Genomic DNA, 21833 nt, shown 5'->3' with positions numbered 1-21833 from the left:
ACAGCAGTCTGTCGCTGAAGCTGCTCCTCTGCCTGAAGATGACACTGTTCAGTGGATGTAGTGGATTCTCCATGATTGACAGGAGCCTGCTCAGTGCCCATCACTCTGCCACAGATGTTAAACTGTCCAGTTTCATTCCTACAATAGAGCCTGCCTTCCCCACAAGTTTGTCCAGGTGTGAGGCGTCCTTCTTCTTTATGCCGCCTCCCCAGCACACCACAGCGTAGAAGAGGGCATACACACAGACCAAATGATGCTAACAAAATTCTCCAAATTCCCCATCTTAATATTAGTGGATTTATAGTCATCTTTAATTGTCAAGGAGTATGAACCATTTGTCAAAAAGAAACTAAATAAACTTGATCATCACAGGAGATCAGAAGGGAGAAAATAGCCTCGTCACTCAAAAAATATCATATGCTCTTGGTAAATAAAGCAAAGCTGAAGTTACTTTGCTGAAATCCTGGGCTACTAGTCTGGTTATGGGCAGCAGTGAATCATTTGGGATCCTCATATCTGTAATTATTTTATGTACTTTATAGGCACTTTGAATATGAGGAAGGTATTCCATTAGAAAAAATATTACTACAACTAATATTATTATTATTATTAAGTTAGAATTTATGTTATCTGATAATCTAGCTAAATGTTCAACTACAGTATATTTTTATCACTAAACTATACAGCACATCAATTGAAAAGAGAGGTTAATCTAACTCAGATTATGTATATTTTAGCATAATGCATTATTTCTTGTACTCAGATCAATTTTGCAACAATCCCTTGTGTAGTTTAATAAAAGATGTTTTATCAAAATTGTTTTGAACGCTGAGATAAATATGATAATCACCAACTAATCGGTTATGTTCTTTTTATTTTCTTAAAATGTGACCATATCCGTGAAAAAAATTACCTCCACTGATGAAACTCTAGTTAGCTTCTGTTTTAGACAAATGTTTTTCACTTTATCTTTTTTATAATTTCTTATTAATTTTCCTGTTTTCTGTATTATATTGACTGGAATTATATGTTCAGGTTTAACCCAATTATAATATAATGGAACACCTTATGTCAGAATCCAGTCATTACGAATTTCCTTTTAAGATTCTTTACTAAGGAAATACACGTTAATGGTTTATGTATTGTGGTGGATGGCCAGGGCCCTTACCTGGCCCGGATGCCTATGCATTGGAAGGATGGGAGAGATAACTTGCATAGGGCATTATAGTTTCTGGACTGATAAATGGCAGCTCCCTGGCTTGCAATGGTGCCTCAGACTCCCACAGGGCTCCATTGAAGTTGGAGTTTGGCACAGCCTTATTGGGTTCCGTGGGTGCCACCAGGGTGTGCTGCAGGTTTGCAGAGCCCTACTTTGTTGGACTTCTGCCTCACCCAGAATTGCTTCCGGATCAGAGAAGGCAAAGGCATAGTGCTTGGTGCTCTTATTGTGCTTTGGATAGTGCACTGTGCTGGGGCCTCATGTATAAACGGTGCGTACGCACAGAAATGTTGCGTAAGAACTTTTCCACGTTCAGATCGCGATGTATAAAACCTACACTTGGCGTAAAGCCAAGCACTTTTCCACGGTACCTCATACCTTGTTGTATGCAAGTTCTCCGCTCCGTTTTGCAAACTGGCGGCACCCAGCGTCAAAGCAATGGTACTGTTCTTGTGTGATTACTCATTATTTTCATGACGCGGCTTTATAAATACACAGAAACTAACCGCATATTGTTTCTTAGTGTAATGCATCTGATTGTAATTAACTCGTAACAATATAATGGTCCAGGGAACAGCCATAGTATTCCAAATACCATAACTGCTTTAGCGTTGTTACTCTCACTTCTCCTTCTTCTTCTTCTTCTTCTTCTTCTTCTTCTTCTTTCAGCTCCTCCCGTTAGGAGTTGCCACAGCGGATCATCTTTTTCCTTATTACTCTCACTGCACGACTCGGAGTATTGATATCACTGTATCTGAGTGTGAATCACAGCAGCAGCTGATCGGAAAGAGAATTATCGGTATACAGTTTTAAGGACACGCTGTCTCAGCCACTGCAAAACGTTTTAAAGCCTTTCCTGTACAGACCTCGCGGTTCAGAAACAGTTTAATCCCAAGAACTTTAAATTCATTCAATCAATTGCTCCTTGTAGAACGGTTTGTACTTATAAGTACAATCACCCCACTGTAAACTTGCACTACAGTTATAATATCTCACAACCTGGGCCACTTTATAAAGCGCGTATTTACATATGATGACGATATCATTTTTAAGGTGAAATGCAGCAAAATATGTTTGTTAAATTATACACATAAAACTTTAACTTCATTTAAATAATCTATATTCTTCACTGGGACTGGCGTGAAGGATAGAATAATTAAACATGTACTACGAAGATATTTCAATGTTCCTTAAACTTTTTAAAGAATCAGCGCTCTAAATTTACAGATGGCTTAACATCTATTACAGAGCTGATTGTGTGGCAATCGGTTACTTGGAGAAAGAAAAGCAAGAACTGCATGGGCGGCCACGCCAATATACTGCATATTGAATATAAAACAGAAAGAGAAAATAACGACACAGCTAAAAATGCAGTGCAAATTTCAACAAAAGTTAAATGCTTGTGTCATGAGCACGAGGCGGCTAGTGTCTTCAACGGACGTGGCCATCCGCCGTGCATAAGCTACCTCACTGAAATTGGCGGGCGAAGGAGCCACCAATTCTTTTTCTGCCCAGTGCCACCACAAACCTAGAGCCGCCCCTGAGTACTGCTGCAATAAATAATTTTATCGATGGTCGTGCACAATCGCTGCGCTGTAAAACCCATGTTTAATAATGTGCTTTAACTCTTAATGATATCACGTATACATCTCAGTATTTTAGTTATTCAGAGAGCTGTAATATCACGAATGTAATGGATTCTGTGTACAGTGGGAGGAAGAGAGCCGGTTTAAGAAGCAACTAGTGATTCGCACACATAGATCACATAGAAGATCAAATACAAAACAAAGCATTTAACGTGCTACTTTAATTACGATGTGATTTGAGAAACTGGTTAAGTAAATGATTTTAAGATGATGTTTATGATGTTCTACTTTAATGACAAAATAAACTACGTGATTAAAGTGGAAATTTCGAGATTGAAGTTGACATTTTGTGCTTTTTTTCCCCACTGTGCCTTTTTTTTCTCTGTACCCTAAAAGCTTTCATATGACACTCAGATGGTAGGCTACGACTCGCCTTTTCACGGCGACTGATATCTGAGCTTTCAAGTTTCTCCAACACGCTATGTCACTCGATCAACTTTCTTTTGTTGATTATACCACGGTTTAATTAAACAAATAGTATATTTTTCCTTTGCCTCCACTTGGTATTCGCTGAAATCGTTATATTTTCCCCCGTGCTTTTCCTATTGTCTTTTCACAGAAGGCTGAGCTTAAGGGTGATTTATATTGATTTGCATATTCAAAGCGGCGTAATTCTGGGAGGAGTTGGGGCGTTACATAAAGCGCGTGCACGAGCGTTAGTTTTCACGCTGATCGGGATTTATATATCGGAAGAACGTGGAAGTTGGAGTACGCACAGATTCCTGCATTTGGATTTTTCTGTGCGTAAGCACATTTCGGCTTTTGTGCTTACGCCATGTTATAGTGCGAGTTCTATGCACGGCGTTATACATGAGGCCCCTGGGCAGGTGGGAAACAGTGAACGGTGTTTCCCACAAGAAAAATGAAGCACGTGCGTGTCTGAACTTGTGTTCTGCATCTGCTTGTGTTGGGTTTGGGGAGCTGAACTGCCCCCTGCGGCCACATTATGTAATCACAGTCTTTTTGAATAAATGTTATTTGAATTGAAAATGTGTTCACTTTCCATCTTATAAATCCAAGTATCACTTAATTATATCCAATTTTAAAATAATTTAGTGGAGTAATCTCCTAGTAATTAACTTCAATGTTAAAGAGTCCTTTACAGCTACAAATTTCAGGAAAATATTAATTTAGTGGACTGTATAGTAAATACAACATAAGCTCTTAAGGCTCATAAGAGCTGTCAACATTGGCAGCACGTAAAGCTAAAAACTCTGTTTAATGTATATTTTGAGGGCCTGTACAGGTCCTATGTGCATATTTAGTACTGGACCTTTTATACACTGCAAAGTTTCAGTTTTTGCATCACTTACAGACTGATAATCGATAATGCAGGTCCCAAAACTCTTCCTAACTCTAATAAAGAGTAACGGAAATTATTTTAACTTCCAAAAATTTAGAAAGTCAGCATTTTATTAAATTAGAGTGCTCAATACCTCTGTTTAATTCTTTAAAATTAGTACATAGTAGAGATATGAGTTTAAGATACATTATTACTAACTGTATTAACTTTTTAAACATTGTTGAGTTTTAAAGTTTGAATTATTTAATTTTTTCTAATCCAACCTGGTTTAAAGATTTGACCTTCTTTGCTCTGTGTTTGAAAACCATAAAAAATATATGAGAAATAAACACTATAACATTTCTATTATCTGTCTTTCAGGTTACTGTGATCAGAATGATGCAAATGACTTTATACTTAAGAATGGCACAGTCACTGTGGACAGTACCATATTCATTAAGGACTGGACAACTGAAGGACCAAGTGGTGTAAATTGTGTACCTATCATGAACAAAAACTGCACCCATCCAATTAGTGACCAGTGCTTGGTTTTACAGTCTTCACTGTTCCAGAGATGTCACTCTTTTGTGCCTGTTGCAGACTATGTTGCCCTGTGTCAGGAGAACAGCTGCCATGGTGCAGATATCTGTGAGATAATCTCTGCGTATAGTATGCATTGTCGACTACAAGGGATCTGCATTGAATGGCGATCAGCTAAGCTCTGTGGTGAGAACTCTTCCATTCTGAATCATCATGTAGTTATTTTTTATATACTGTACATATCTTTTTTAGCAGTTATGCAGTTTATTCCCTCAAAAAGTATATAGCATGAATACACAATTGCTACATTCATGTGCTCTGGAAATTCATGTGCTGTCGTTTCCGCTATACTATGTATTTTAATTTAAAATGACAAAGTTGTGTTTCATTGCTACTTGATCCACAGAAAAGCAGTTAAAGGTATTTTCATGCAATATTTATTTGCAGCAGATGTTTTGAACCCTGAAGTGATTTCCCCCATAGTCCAGTTTGTTTAGACACTTATATGACATGCCAATCACACTTTAATACAGACCAAAGCAACAGGACTGATCGTCTATAGTAGGTGTAGTACATGTGAACCCTGGAAAAGATCACAAGTGGTTTGAGTGTAATCCGACACAGGACTGACCTTAATTGCAGGATATATTGTGCATTATGAGTAACATTTGTGTGTGCTGTGGAAGTTAACACTAGAATTACCAGAGCCTACGAAAAAACTTGTAGATCTGGCCCACCTTAAATCCCATCGCACCTCTCCATCGGCGTCTTTTGTCCTGTAAATGTGCCGATAAAGACAAGCAGCAAGCAGCCTGCTATTCCATTCCCCCACCGCCGCAGAACGTGCACAAAGTTCTCCCAGCTCATGCCTTGATTATCTGGGAGTGAGTTGCTGGAGTTTTAGAGTGGAAATAATAGATCGTTATTTGGAACACATGCATTTCATGTATGTTCCCTTTCTACAATAATCTGTGTAAACACATAGTTAAAACAGAAACTTTTTTCATATTTTAGTAGTAAATGACAAAATGTTGGCATAAACTATATAATTTATGAAGCCTGAAGTCCAATGATCAAATAAACACTTTCACAAAAGGTTCAAGGATAAGACAACAGCTTCCGTGGCGTTGCGTAGCTGACTTGTAATCAAGAGTCCCTGGTTCGATCCTGACTGCCTCCTATATTTGCCGTTTTCAGTAATATTATACAGAACACGCATACATCTGGTTTGCATCTGTAACAGACAGTGTACATTTATAGGACTTGTAAAAGTTACGATCACAATACATACTACCACCCCCCCACTGGAAGCTGTTGTTCTGTGCTTGAACCTTTGTGAAAGTGTTTATTTGATCTTTGGACTTCAGGCTTCACACATTCTATAGTTTATGCCTACATTTTGTAACATTTATTACTAAAATATGAAAAAGTTTCTGTTTTAACAATGTGTTTACACAAATTACTGCAAACTTTAAGATATTTTTAGTATTTATTTATCATCTCCAGTTTTTGCACATGCCAAGCATACTTGATCTAGAGCAACCTCAAGAACACAAGTTAATTTTTTTGATACTGAAATGCAAGGAAAACTAATTCTCAATGGAGACGGAGTGTTTGCTCAAAATAAGTATTATATTTTGCTTAAAAGTTACTTAATTTAATAAGGAGTTAACGTAAGCATACAAGAATATACAGTATACAACAAGCACTTAAGCATACATAGACATATATAAGCATATAAGTTGATTATCCATTTTCTCATATCCATTTTGCACTTACCAGTGTAAGTGCAGTGCACCAGTCAAATATTATAGACTTCTTTCCACAGATGGTAATATTTGAGTTATAGCTATTTATTAAAAATGCAATGAAAACAGAATTGGAGTGATCCTCAATGATGACTTCTCCCTGGGAAAAAATGTTTCTGCCTTTTGAAGGAAGTCCACGACACACCCATAGGGTGTTTATTGTTACCTCTGGTTCACTCAATAGTTGTGTGAAACATAACTGAACTAACTGGAGATCGAAACAAAGTAGCTAATCATCTCTTAATTCGGCACAAATCAAAAGGACTATGAATGTGAAAACATCTTAAATATTTGGCAAGCTACATGCATTACATATGTGTCCTATGTGTCCTATAAAATTAGATCACAAAAATGCTATTTCTGAATGCGTTGAGAATTTTTTTGTCATGGCTAGTCTAATTTGGGTACCATTGTTTTCTCCTAATTTTCCCACTGGCAGTTACCACTTTGAAAGGCATTCATGTGAAATTTCCTGTTAGGAATTTCCTCCCATTTCCCATCTCTCCTATAGCATGTGAACGCAACAAGACCAAGGACACAAAGATAAGCAAATGAGGCCTTTATTACAAAAAACAATGCAGACGGAGATGCATGCTGAAGTAAAACAGAATTATGAAAAGCAAGCTAACATCCTCTCTATACTTGACTGCACAGGTTATCAATTTCTGTCTGACAATTGGGATGACTTATCTGAAAATTACACAGAACTAATCTTTTTTCTTTCTTTCTAAAAGTTGAATATTTTGTACAGATTGTACCAGTCTCTGGTGGTGTTGCATCCTTAAGATTTATTTTGTATTTAAAGAGTTGAATGTCCAAACCAGCCTTTCAAAATTCAATTTGTTTGAAAAGACAGCACTGTATCATATACTTTTTTTATTTTGGACAGTGTGACCACTTGGGCCTCCTGTCCAAGCCCACCTTGTATGAGTAATGTAGGTCCAGGTTTTTTAGTTGGTGGACACATGCTACCACCTTACAGTTAGAAGGAGAACTTGAAGACTTTTCCTGTGCTTCACTGCCTTATTCTCTCCATTTTAGAGGGACCAGCATTTACTGGAATTGTGATGTGACTAACCTAGGGGAAGTTTACATACCTTCACCCAAACCATAAAAGTCATTGCTTTCTCTAATGGTGCCTCTGGCCTGTTTTCTCTTTCAGGTCACCCAGAACATATAGTTAACATACTAGCCAACTTACTCTTTTATGCTTCTTCTTTTGTCATTAGAGCTAATTCTTTTCCTTGGATGTGTCCTCTGAGACTTACCTAAATGTTGTGGGATTATGTTTGCTAAAGGGGAAGCCTGTCTGGATTTAGTATTTTTTAATAACCAGGACAGAATTGAGGGTGTACATGTGATTGAGCATTTAAGGTCAAGTATCTGTAATATAATACATTTTAGAGCATTTGGCAGAGTGCAGATGCAAAGATTAAAGCTGTTAAGTTTAACTTTAGTAGGGCAAATTTAAAGCAGATGTGTCAACTTTTAAAGGGATGAACTGGCATACGCATTTAAGTGTGGAGACAGCTGAGGAGAAGGTGAAAAGGTTTTAAAAATGTTTTACATGTGATGTAAGACAAGTTTACCCTAAATTCTGGATGCAGTAAGAAATAAAAAAAAATCTCCTGTGGGTAAATAAGGACAAAAGGATATAATCAGAGAAGCGCACATGATAACATTTATTTCAGTTATCAGAAGGCATTTATTATAGTCCCACATGAGAGTCTAGCAATAAAACTGAAAGAAGGTGTAGTTAAAGGAATAATGTATAGATGGGTGCAAAATTGAATACACAGAAAACAAATGGTTATGGTGCAAGGTACCTTATCAAAATTAGGTGATGTTAAAAGGGGTAACTCTCAGGGGTCAGTGCTATGGACACTGCTCTTTTTAATACGTATAAATCTGATCTGGAAATGAATATAAGCAACAAGCTGGTTAATTTTGCAGATAATACCAAGCTAGGAGGAATGGCAGATAAAGTCCCTCTGTAATGATTTTACCAGTTCTGCATTTTTTTTTTAAATTAATTTTATTGTAATGATTCCTAACAAATCCATCAATTTATACAAAAAGTAGGATTGAGAACAAGTCGACCCCCACCCCTGAGAGAGAGAGCATGGCCAATGGGGTAACGCTTAAGGCTTGTAAACATACCTAAATTGATGAGTTTGATAAGCAGTAGTTGAGATGAATGGAGAAGAAAAAGAAATACATAAATAATTGCTTCCTCTGTGCTTTAAGAGCTTATTCTAAAATATTACTGATTAGATCCTGCCATGTTTTGAAAAAAATCTGTACAGACCCTCTAACTGAGTATTTGATTTTTTCCAATTTCAAATAGTATAAAACATCAGTATCCCACTGACTTGAAAGAGGAGAGTTAGGATTCTTCCAGTTTAGCAAAATAGTCTGTGTGCCAAAAGTGTAGTGAAAGCAATCACAGTTTGTTTGTCCTTCTCCACTTTAAACCCATCTGGAAGAATCCCAAACAAAGCTGTTAATCGGTTAGGAGGGATATTGACACCAAGGCTGTCTGGAAGGTAATTAAAAATTTTGGCCCAGAATGATGTTAATTTGGTGCAGGACCAAAACATGTGACCCAGTGAGGCTGGCTCTTGATTGCAGCGTTCGTAGGTTGGATCCTGCTCTGGAAACATTTTGGAGAGTTTTAGGCGAGACAGATGTGCTCGATATATAATTTTGAGTTGAATAATTGCATGCTTTGCGCATATGGAGCTCGAGTGAATTCTCTACATTGCTACTTTCCACTCCTTTTCTGATATATTGATTAAGAGATCTTTTTTTTTACCGGTTCTACATTAACAGAACACAGGCTTGGGAAGAGTCGTTGCTGATGAAATTTAATGTAAATAAAAGAAGGTATTACAGGTAGGAGTTAGAAATAGTTGATTTTAATACATAATGACACATCTGAAACTTCAAAGTACCTCTTATGAGTAGGACCAAGCAATTATAACAGGCTCATCACTGTAAACATCCACATAGTGTAGAGAAGTTACAAAGAAAACCAACAGAATGTGAGGTTATATAACATGGTGTGTTGATTATAAGTCAAAGTAGGTTAAGCTTAAGCTTTACAATGCTCTGGTGAAGTACTACATGTACTTCATGTGGTGGAGTTTTACATGAAGTTTTGGTTTCCAGGCTATAAAAAAGACATAGCAGTGCTAGAAAAAGACAAGAAAAGAGTGACTAGGCTAATTCCAGGACTGCAGGGTATTAGTTATGAGAAAAGATCTTAAAGACTTTAACCTTTTTCAGTTTGAGAAAATGAAAATGAATAGGTGACAAAAGTGAATTTTGTAAAATTTTGAAAGGAATTAGTACAATAGATTGAGGCTGTTACTTTAAAATTACTTTAACAGGAACACAGGGACAGAGTTGAAAGCTTATTAATGATAAATTTCATGTAAAGGTTACACATGGAATACGTTTCTAAGTAGTGTGAAGAGAGTAGGGCTTTAGGGACAATAAAAAAATTGACTTGATGTCATTTGGAAGATGTTTGGTTGATAGGATTGGCAGGCTTTGTTGGTATGAATGGCCTAATGTTCTATTTACTATAATGTACTTGCTCTTTTCAATGACCAAGGACCATGTAAGAGTTGACAAATATACAAGTATTAGCATGCTTTTGCATTACTTTACCTATGTTTGATTGGCAAAGCTGAACTTTGATGGTCTGAGTGAGTTAGAAGGTGTGTGTGTGAAAGTCCCTGCTCCCTGCAACCCTGAAGTGTTCAGAAAATGAATGTTGGTTTGGCTACTACAGAGATACTATGCACACAACCAGACAAAGAGCAAAAGGCATCAGAACATTTTTCATGATAATAGACCATTCAGCCCAATACAGATAATCAATCTATATTCAACATAAAGAGGAGTACTGTATAGAGAGGTTAGGAGCATGTGCTTATACAGCATATGTGGCAGAAAAGTAATGAGACTGATTTTTTATTTACCAAAGTTTTTATTTTTTTCAAACATCAATGTTATCCCCTTCAAAGTAGTTCCCTTGGGCAGCTACACACCGATGGAGACGTTGTTCCCACTGTTGGTAGCAGCGCTGGAAGTCTTCAACCGGTATGGTCTTCAGCATGTCCGTTACACTCTTTTGGATGTTTTCTAAAGTCCCGAAATGACGTCCTTTGAGGACATTTTTCAGTTTAGGAAAAAGTCACACAGACTGAGGTCAGGTGAATAAGGGGGCTGGGGAACCACAGGAATGCCTTTTGAGGTCAAAAATTCTGTTATGGAGAGGGCAGTGTGACATGGGGCGTTGTCATGATGGAGCATCCATTTGTCTGCAATGTCTGGTCTCACGCGAATTACCCTTTTTCTGAGCCTTTCAAGGACGTCTTTAAAAACTTGGTTGACAGTTTGTCCTGGAGGAACAAATTCTTTGTGGACAATTCCCCTTTTGTCAAAAACAAATCAGCATTGATTTGATCTTCGATTTGCTCATTCAAGCTTTCTTTGGTCGAGGAGAGTTTGCAGTGTGCCACTCCTGACTTTGCCTCTTGGTCTCAGGATCGTATTCAGAAATCCATGATTCATCACCTGTGATCACACGACTAAAGAAATCTTGCTCATTAGCGATTCTGTCAAGAAGATCAAGACACTTGTTTTTTTGATTGTCCTTCTGCTCAATTGTAAGGTTTTTCGGCACTATTTTGGCACAGACCTTTCGCATGTGCAAATGTTCAGTCAAAATTTGATGAATGGTAAATCTGTTCAAATTTAATTGTTCACTCAACATTCTTAATGTTAAACGACGGTCTGATCTCACAAGAGTGTTCACACGTTCGATGTTTTCATTGGTTTTCGAAGTTGAAGGCCTCCCTGAACGGTGTTCATCTTCAACATGTTTTCTGCCTTCCAAAAATGATTTGTGCCAGCGAAAAACTTGAGCTCGGGATAAAGAATGTTCCCCATAGGCCTGTTTTAACTTTTCAAACGTCACACTTAACACAAAATTTAATGGCACAACGTTGCTCCAAATTCCGATGTTCCATTTTGCGTGACGCACAACCAAAAACACAACTTCGCTAATAGCAGTCACAAAAATCACGTAGTTAACGGAAGGAGCTGAAACTCGCACTGAGCTATGGGAGGGTACTGATACACGTGCTCTATCAAGGACAACAGCGCAGCGTTGCCAGATCGCTTGCAGTGTTGCCAGTCTCATTACTTTTCTGCCACACCTCATTACTTTGCCGCATCCACCACAATTTTCTTTGGGAGGCCTTGCCAGGAGCTTCTGCTCCAGACAACATAGCTTCCATGGTCACTGGGACACACAAACCTCTTCACAAGGATAATGTGTAATTCCTGGAGAAACATCTGGAACTAGCTCATATTGAATATGAAAACAATGTTTTTTTTAATAAAATACTCCTGATTTTATTATCTTAAGCTTGATATCCCTTTGTTAAATATCTAGATTAAATTAGTGATATCACTTCATACATTGACCCACAGTTCACACTTGCCTTTATGTCTTGAAATTCCTTAGCAATTACACAACTATGCTTCCATTAAATTCAGAGATATGCAAGACATTTTTAAGGTTTTCTTGGGTGTATTTCTGTTTTATTTACACAGACATTTCATGTCCAAGTTCAATGGAATTTGAAAGCTGTAAAACAGGCTGTGTCCAGCAATGCAATAATGTTAACACCACCCACTGCATGGAAACTCCAACAGAAGGTTGCTTTTGTCGACAAGGCAGTGTCTTACACAATGGAGAATGTGTTCCTAAAGAATTCTGCACTCAATGTATTGACGAATATGGAATAGCTCATCAGGTAAGCAGGTCATATGTAGGCCTCAAAGGAGCTACAAATGCTTAGTTTGCTACAAATGCTTAGTTTTGCTCTGGCATAACATTTAAATTAATAGTTAAATTTGCTGTATTACTGGAACTGATAATACATGTAAAGTTCAAAAATGTTTCATTTTAATTTAAGTTCAATTGATAGTTAAGAGAGTTAGGGTACTTTATTTACATGATTCTGAAAAGAAACCAGTGCACCTGAAGGAAAACCCATGCAGCCACTGACAGAATGTGTAAACTCTGCACATTCCAATCTAGGACATTTACTAGTGAATACTCATGCCATTAATTATTTTCTGTTTTTAATTAATTTAGAACATGAAAAGAAAGTGAAATTACACAATCGTGAATACTGTTCATAGCTCCTGTACAACTTTGGAAATCTTATATTAGATAATCGCTTTACTTTTACTCTCCTTTTCCAGGTGAGGATCAGAGTGGCAAAAGTTCACACTATCCTTGGCAACATTTTCAAGTTTGTGCCAGGAATTTCCTAAACTCTCCCAGGCCAGTCAGTGTGAGCTGGGTCTAACAAACACCTCATGCTAGACTGGTCGTGGTTCAAGCCATAGGATAACCAATCCCTTTAACACTAGAATTACCAGAGCCTACGAAAAAACCCGTAGATCTGTCCCACTTTAAATCGCTTCGCACCTCTACATCAGCGTCTTTTGTCCTGTAAATGTGTCAATAAGCAGCAAGCAGCCAGCAGCCTACTATCACATCCCCCCACCACCGCACAGTTTTCTCAGCTCAAGTCTATTTACCTGGATGTCAGTTACTTAGAGTTGTATAGAGTGAGAAGTCAAGCAAAATGACACATTTTATAAATACTATATCCTTATTTGAAACACATACATTTCATGTGTGTTCCGTGTCTACAACGATCTATGTAAACACATTGTTAAAATAGAAAAGTTTTTCATGTTTTAGTAATAATTGACAAAATGTAGACATGAAGTGTATAATGTGTGAAGCCTGAATTCCAAATATCAAATAAACACTTTCACAAAAGGTTTCAAATATAACAGAACAAATGCACTTCTATTCAAGAATATAACTGCAGAAAAAGAACCTGTGTTAGGGTGCAACATTGACACGGGATTGGTATGACTGCTTCGGTGGCGCAACGGTATCAACTGTTGACTGGTAATCAAAACTTCACGGGTTCGAGTCCGTTTTCGGAAGAGAGCTGCTCTTATTCCAGCTATTTTAGAATAAAAACATACATTTGATTCCAGTCTGTAACAGCCAGTGTAAATTTATGATATTTGTAAAGGTTAGCTTTGTTTTTCTTTTTATTCAGTTTTATTCTCACAGTCGCATTCACGATACCACTAATCACCACGCTTTTGACACTGCTGTTTTCACATAAAGACGTGCTATAACAGAGGTGAACTCAAATGATAACGATGGTTCTACATCGAAGCAAGAATGCACATCGCACTTTTGCCATCACTGTACTTTGTATATGTACATGGGAAGCTCTGCAGTCTACTTGTGACTTCACGCTGTAGGACGTAAGTAAATAAATAAAGGTAAATAAGTAAATAACATTTGATCGGGCTCTTATTTACAAAGTACAGTGACGGCAGCTTCAACCTTCAGCTATAGACTCTTCAGTATGCGAGCGACTCTCCACACTAGTGTTTAGATCTGGACTGTCATTACAGACTGGAATCAAATGTATGTTTTTATTCTAAAATAGTAAGAATAAGAGCAGCTCACTTCCGAAAATGGACTCATCCGGGATCGATAATGAAGCAGTCATAGCAACTGCATATCAATGTCTCACCCTAACGCGGGTTCTTTTTTGTGCAGTTATATTCTTGAAGTGCATTTGTTCTGTTATATTTGTACCTTTTGTGAAAGTGTTTATTCGATATTTGGAATTCAGGCTTCACACATTATACACTTCATGTCTACATTTTGTCAATTATTACTAAAACATGAAAAACTTTTCTATTTTAACGATGTGTTTACATAGATTGTTGTAGACACGGAACACACATGAAATGCATGTGTTACAATTAATGATATAGTATTTATAAAAGGTGTCACTTGACTTCTCACTCTATACAACTCTAAGCAACTGACATGCAGGTAAACAGGCTTGAGCTGAGAAAACTGTGCGGTGGTGGGGGGATGTGATAGTAGGCTGCTGGCTGCTTGCTGCTTATCGACACATTTACAGGACAAAAGATGCTGATGGAGAGATGCAAGGTGGGAAGGATCTACGAGTTTTTTTATAGGCTCTGGTAATTCTAGTGTTAAGCACACTAGGGGCACCATCTACATGCAAATAATACATAACTCACTAAATTTAGACAATTCCTAAAGTGCATTTTTTATTTGTGTCTTTTGCATTTGTCATCCAGCATTTGGAATCATGGATTCCATCACACAATCCTTGCCAGTTATGTATCTGCTTGGACAACAAACAAATTAACTGTACTACAAAACCTTGTTCCAATGCACCAGGTAAGTAGTGTCATAAGATGGATATGTACTCCTCATTGCATGTTTTATAATGAAATATACTATAGAGAAATTGTGAATTTTTTGAACATTCCATTATCTCATTATTTTTTATTTTTGACTAGTTGAACTACATGATTACCTAGATGAAAAAATGCAAACTTAGTAAGACAAAAAGTATTTGCAAATTATATACCATCAAACTTCATAACCCATAACTTGCTGTAGTTACTACAGAACTGTTGTTAGTATTGGAGAGTATCTTTGTTTTCAGTTTTTGTTTCAGATGCAAAGAACTACAAATTGTAATAACTAAGTGTGAAGTCAATGGCTTGGACCAATGCCAAAATCAGGGAGAAAAGCACTTGATTAAAGAAAAAGAGAAAGTTAAATGTAATGCAAAGGAAATTTGTTCAGATTGAAATGCAATCAGCACACTGCCCTCACAACTATAAACCATCAAAAATTGACTTGTGCAATTTTGAATATGATAGCAGAACAATGCAGAGTAAGTTGTGATGATGGTGGTGATGGTGATAAATCATAATTGAGACATCAAATTGTCATAAACATGGTGGGGTACGGGTGCAAAAAACATAGACTACAATGTAAATAATAATAACTCAATTTGGCCACTTTAAATAGCCTGTAACTGATAACACTCATTGCTTCTGAGAATGGTTATTGATATCAAAAGGTTCAATACCAAAAGCCCATAGCAGTTTTTTTATTTAAACAAAGCATCAGAGGAGTCTAATCTTTGATACATGATGGAGCTGGGTTTTTGAATACTTGAAAGGTATTCTAGGCTTCATTTTTGATTTATAGAGATCATTTGTGCTAGGCCAAATTATAACATATTCTATGTACATTTTTTTGCTTTTATAGTGCTTCATTTTTCCTAAAACAACAACAGCAACCACAATAACAATATTAATAATCCAACAATCGGAGCACCATAGGACACACCGATGTGCTAGAAAACAATCAAATGATCAACAGACCAGCATAACTAGTGTATTGTTAAAGACTGATTTAATTCAATACATAAGCATCTCCCAAATGGGCTTACATTAAAATGAGCTTTATAACTTGGCATATGTCATTCTTCGTTGCTTACTAATATCTATGAATAGATTGATGACACTCAAATCTGACAATCAAGTCTGCCCCTGACTGGATAAAATGTTCTCCATTAGTTGGTTTCTTAATTCAAAAAGTTTCTGACATTGTGCATGTTAATTTTGAGTTCTCTTCATACTTGAACACTGTCTCAAACAGGAATTATAGGTTTATATTTACAGTATTATACATCAGTTTCATTGGTTTATTTGTGATAAGACCGGGCTAGTCAATTAATCTGAGCATATACGGCCCCCCTCTGCCCCCTTCCAACTGTAGGATTGGGAGGGCATTTAGCTCAATGCTTTCCCATAGACAGCACCTACTGTATGCACTGAAGAAAATATGACCCCATTCACAGCATCTTGGGACTAAGACAAAAACAGTGAATTACTTGATTTAAGAAAATACAAATTGTAATAGGTAAGAATCAAACCAAGATATTTTGTTTCAATGTCAAACATGCTAGCCATCACTCCACCATCACAATTCTTTGTGACACTGCTTCTCATATTACACTGTAGTATTTCTTGGCATTTACTCTGATAACCAAGCTCTCCCAGTTGCCCATGAGGTTGGAAGGCTTAATGTTATATGATTTGTGTTCAGAAGTGCATCTGTGCTAGAATTTGTCTATGGCTTAAAAAACAAAGCTGTGAATAAAGAACAAAAATAGATTTATAAGTTAATTTGTATATATTTATTCAATTATTATGCTCTCATTTTTGTTTGCAATCAAGTGATTTTGCAGTTCTATATCCAGATTAAAAATAAAGATTTCAATAATGATGTGAACTTTTACAATTTTAGCTCCTACATGTGGAGTATGTGAAGTGCTCAGGGTGAAAAAAGGGTCTGATCAGTGCTGTCAGGAATATGAATGTGGTAAGTAGCTTCATTTTTTTTAAGAGCTGTTTAGAGTTTTATTAAAATCACTTTACATTTAAAACACAGTTCATTTTTTATATGGACTTATGTTAAAGATCTCTCTGCATTTTTAATGTAAAGCATATCAACCAAATTTCTCCACTTCCTAGCAGAAAATACTTAACTTTTTGGTGACAAGTTTGTAGGAAGAACTACAATTCCTGTTAAAAACATCCAACCAATAAGGAAAGGCAATTAGATAATTACTCATTTAGTTGAATTTCTAAGATTCTAAAAAATCAGTAGTCTTATTAAAATGCTACTTATTAGTGCTTCTAAGTCCCACAACAATTGACAAGAGAGTGAAAAATACTACTGCTATGTTTCTGTATGTCTATATTTTATTTCTGTGAAGACTACTTGAAAACACTACTTTCAAAAACAAACAATAAAGGAATACTCCTCTGAAAAATAATATTTTTTTATTTGATACTTATCCCATGTCCTTTGTAATAATGACTAAGAAAAAAATGTAATCTCATGTTTTTATAAAGAATGGCGATAACTTAGTTCCTGAAACAATCAACAGAGTGACGTCATTCCTGGGCCTGCAGCTGTATGTATGAAGGGGAGAGTCCTGGCACAGGGTTATCTTAAAAATGTGCTATTCAGTGGTTTATCAGGCCTAAAGCATTGGTTTAATGGATAAAGGTGTCCACATTAAAAGAAGAGAAGATACAGTACAGCATCAGTAAACTGTAAAGAACACTTGATAGCTTAAGCTATCACTGATAGTGAAACACCCACTCAATCAAAGACTCTTGTTGCTCAATATTTATTTCTGACATGATTAATGTTAATTTCACAGCAAAATGTAAGCATTTACAGAAAATAATACATTTAGAACACATTTTAACAAATTGTGCTTCTTCTTATTATGCCATGAAAAAGTAATAGAAAAAATGAGCACAAACATTTGGACAAATGAAAAATTATCTTAAATGTGACCAATGAAATCAGGAAAAAATTAATTACTTTTTTTTATTAAAATCAGGAACAATAAGTATATTTAGTATATATCTTGGAGTTTTCCTAATTTGGAGAATCCTTAAAGCATGTGTCAGTGATAATTTATGAAGGGAATTCCATCTGTCACTGTCAGTCAGTCAGTTATTATCCAACCGCTATATCCTAACACAGGGTCACGGGGGTCTGCTGGAGCCAATCCCAGCCAATACAGGGTGCAAGGCAGGAACAAATCCCCGGGCAGGGCACCATCCCACAGCAAGGCACACGCACACACACTTGCACACACTAGGGACAATTTAGGATCGCCAATGCACCTAACCTGTATGTCTTTGGACTGTGGGAGGAAACCGGAGCACCTGGAGGAAGCCCATGCAGACATGGGGAGAATATGCAAACTCCACATTTTTCTCTTTATTAAAGTTAGTGAATGTGATAAGCATGTCATAATTGTGGCATGAATAGATCCAGTCTAGACTGTGCTGGCTAGTATGAAAGCACATAACAATGAAAACCCTTGACTAGGGCTACTGGTTGGCTAGACTGGGCTGGCTAGTATAAAAGTACAGAACAATGAAAACCTTGCAGTAGACTGTGCAGGACCAGCTGAGATAGGAGATCCAAAACTAAATATAAGCCAAGCTATTTCTGACCTCACTCTAGCTAAGACACCACAAGATCATCCTGACTTCTCAGTCATAGACAGTGAAGTCATTTGGTTCACGTACACCTTTGCCTTCTAGAATTACATATGACTGATATTCCCTATTAGGGTACCACTGAAGAAACTACAAAACAGGATGGAAAAGGGGCTACATAAGCTTTCATAGACAAATGGCAGCAAAGATTGTAGAAATAAAATTGGAGTGTGAATTGAAACAAAAAATATCACACAATAATTAAAAGTGAGAAAATTGACAGATACTGCAAACTCAAGAAAGAGGTAATGTTACAAATTAAAGAGTGTAAACGTGTACAGTAGGTACCTGAATACTGTTTGAACTTAAAAATTTGGTAAATAAAACAACTGGCCTTACAAAATACAGTCAAGAATTAAAAACTAAAATTGATGGTGTCAATTACACAGCTGACTGTCGCACCCACGTTACACATGAACAGCTTGGACCCAAGACATCAGCTTCTGTGAAGTGGGAAAATGAAGTGCTGCTTTATTAACTACGATTGGGAATGCTTCTTTATGATGAGAGGTAGATCTGGATGAGTCAAAGACATATTATAAGAGCTATAAAAAAAAAGACAAAAAAATATTTCACAAAAACCTGCAATCAAAAAATAGTAGTCCAAAAGATAGGCAGATTATCCGAACACCAGGTAGTCAGGCTCAGGCAGAAGTATCTGATTTTCAAGACAAAAAAATAATAAATTGGAAACAGCAAACTAAAGGAAAGACTTAAAAACTTTAGCATTGGAAGGTCCCACAAGACTAGAATGAAGAATTATAGTCACACACCTTATACTCCTTGCACCCCCCTTCCCCCATTTACTTGACTAGTACATGACTAATGTTACAGAGTAAAAGACATTAGAAATTGGGGCAAAATGCACGCAAAATAAATGGCGTAACAGTTAACTTTCCAGAAGAAATAAACAGAAATGTCCTAATTTTTTCATGATCTTGTCATTCGTCAATAATAAGGCAAAATGGATGGAAATCCAGAGATTTTCCAGAGCTCCTGATTTACTGACATAGCCAAATATGAAGCTCCAAACTAATCATGACTAATGCTTATCTGATTTCTGGATCAAAATAAATATAATTGCTGAAAAAAGTAAGCTAATATGTGAAGGTGATTGTTGATTAACTGTCGTGAGTCATAGATTTGGCATATTTAGATTTATTTTCATTGTTTTTTGTATTTATTAATTGCCTTTTTAGTATAATAGTTTATTTTTAATGTCATTGACATCATATTAGCACTGTTTTGGCATTATTTTTCACTGCCCTACCATTTTTATAATAATAATAACACATTTTATTTATATACTGTAGCTTATTTCCCATACATACATATTGCCTTACTGATGCAAGATCACTGAAACCATCACTGTAACCTAATTTAAGGTGTTAGCGCTGAAATCACACTTTATTAGCTTTGGTAACTTAGAAACACTCTTGAAGATGCTTTTCATGAATAAACCTTTGTTACCTACTTCTTTCTACTAGTTTTTAGTTCGACTTTAAATGTGTACTTTGTGACCACTGAATTTTGGGTTCTGTTTTAAGCCTAGTGGCTTTTATATACTAAATATTCAAAACTTGTCTTTATCCTGGTGAAGTTATTCATGCTAAAAATAGGTAAACTCTCTCACTGACTATTCGGTTTGGGAGTTGCCACCCTTAAAAGAGGATATCAGAGCAATCATTTTTATGATCAGTTGCTCTTACTGATTCCAGCTTTTTTTTTAGTCCCCTTTTATGACTGAGACACATCAGAAGGATGAAAAAATATATGACCTACTATATAGTATAAGACATAATTTGTATTTTTAAATTTGTAAAGGAACTTTTGACAAGGTTTACAGTTGGACAAATTTTATATTTTCTTCCATTCAGTGTGTGATATGGCTTCCTGCAGCATTCCTCCAGTTCCTAAATGTGAAGATGGTCTTACACCAGTTCTAAAAAATCCCGGAGGATGCAGACCTGTTTATGAATGTGGTAAGATGAATCTACTGGTCAGAGGAAAATTTGAAATGCTCTGCACAAAGTTAGCATTATTATTGTGTTATTCACATTAATTTGGAGTTATCTGTTGTACCTGGCAGATTTGTGAAAACTCATTATATTGTACCCTTGTACATATATATATATATATATATATATATATATATATATATATATATATATATATATATATATATATATATATATATATATATTTACTATATACTTTATATAGTAAGTGCCATGCTGCATCGAAAATGGATCCTCTCCTCTCTGGGAGGTCATAAAGGAAGAACCACAGAAAAGGAGGTGCAAACCAATTAGGTTGATACTAGGTTCCTATCCCAGTCAGGTCAAATAAATAATGAATGGACAGTTTGTTCCCCAGTATAAAAGCGGGCAGTACTTATTTGGTTTGGCCCCAGTATGGTGACTATATACAAATCCAAGAAATGTGGTCAAAAACAGATCAAAATCAACAAAAGCATAGTGGAAATCGCAGCACCAATACTCAACAATGTATAGCAACTGACTGTGTGCTTCCTTAGCCCTTATGAGGTTGAGAGCAGTGCCTCGACAGAGATGGACAGGTGGCCCCGCCTGTTGAAGAACCACCCTCAAAATACATGAACATAGTAGAAGCATGGCCTCATGGAAATAAAATATTGCCCAATACTAAAAAAAAAAACACAGAATAATGTAATAACATATTACATTATAATATTAACACAAACAAATGAGTCAAACAATGCATAAAAAGGAAATTTGAACACCAGCCCAGAGAAGAACCTTGGCTGAAACATAACATTGGCAAATTATTCATCTATAGTGCCTGCATTAAGTAATTTGTTAGTACAAGCTTTTATATGAATGTACTGTATAAATACAATTCAAAACATACATCTTAGCAATATGTTGGTTATTTACTGTTGATTTGAAGTACAGATGCTGACAAGAAGTCAAATTTGTCTTTATTTGTAGTTCATACAGAGGATGTATTGAATATCATTGTGTTGCAATATGAAATTGAGAAAAGAATTATCCTTGAAAATATAAACCCATTTATTATTAATATTTTTCTTTGTGTAACATTGACATTCAGTTTGATTGTAAACTCTGCTTTAATGCACAAATGAAAGCTGCCCTTACATTTGTATATTTGAATCTAAGGAATGTATCACAAATTCAAAACTACCTACCTTATTCTGCTCCTTAAACTGTTATTCATGCTTTTGTATTTATCACTTAAACATTTACATAGAGATCTTCCAAACAAATTCTTGAAGGCTTCCAGAA

At 36.2% G+C, this 21833-nt stretch overlaps 1 protein-coding gene across 1 annotated transcript in view; it reads left to right on the top strand.

Moving 5' to 3' along the window:
- Window positions 1–21833, top strand: part of vwf (von Willebrand factor) — a 222640-nt gene that overhangs the window by 154287 nt on the left and 46520 nt on the right. Inside the window, exons 37-41 of the mRNA XM_039769977.1 lie at window positions 4529–4873; window positions 12127–12329; window positions 14737–14839; window positions 16769–16843; window positions 20427–20531. Coding sequence (XP_039625911.1) covers window positions 4529–4873; window positions 12127–12329; window positions 14737–14839; window positions 16769–16843; window positions 20427–20531 — 831 coding nt within the window. The remainder of the gene's footprint in view (window positions 1–4528; window positions 4874–12126; window positions 12330–14736; window positions 14840–16768; window positions 16844–20426; window positions 20532–21833) is intronic.

The sequence above is a fragment of the Polypterus senegalus genome, chromosome 11 (assembly GCF_016835505.1).
Source record: "Polypterus senegalus isolate Bchr_013 chromosome 11, ASM1683550v1, whole genome shotgun sequence".
Lineage (NCBI taxonomy): Eukaryota > Metazoa > Chordata > Cladistia > Polypteriformes > Polypteridae > Polypterus > Polypterus senegalus.
Note: the sequence above shows the minus strand (reverse complement) of the source record. Positions and strands in the feature narration are given on the sequence as shown.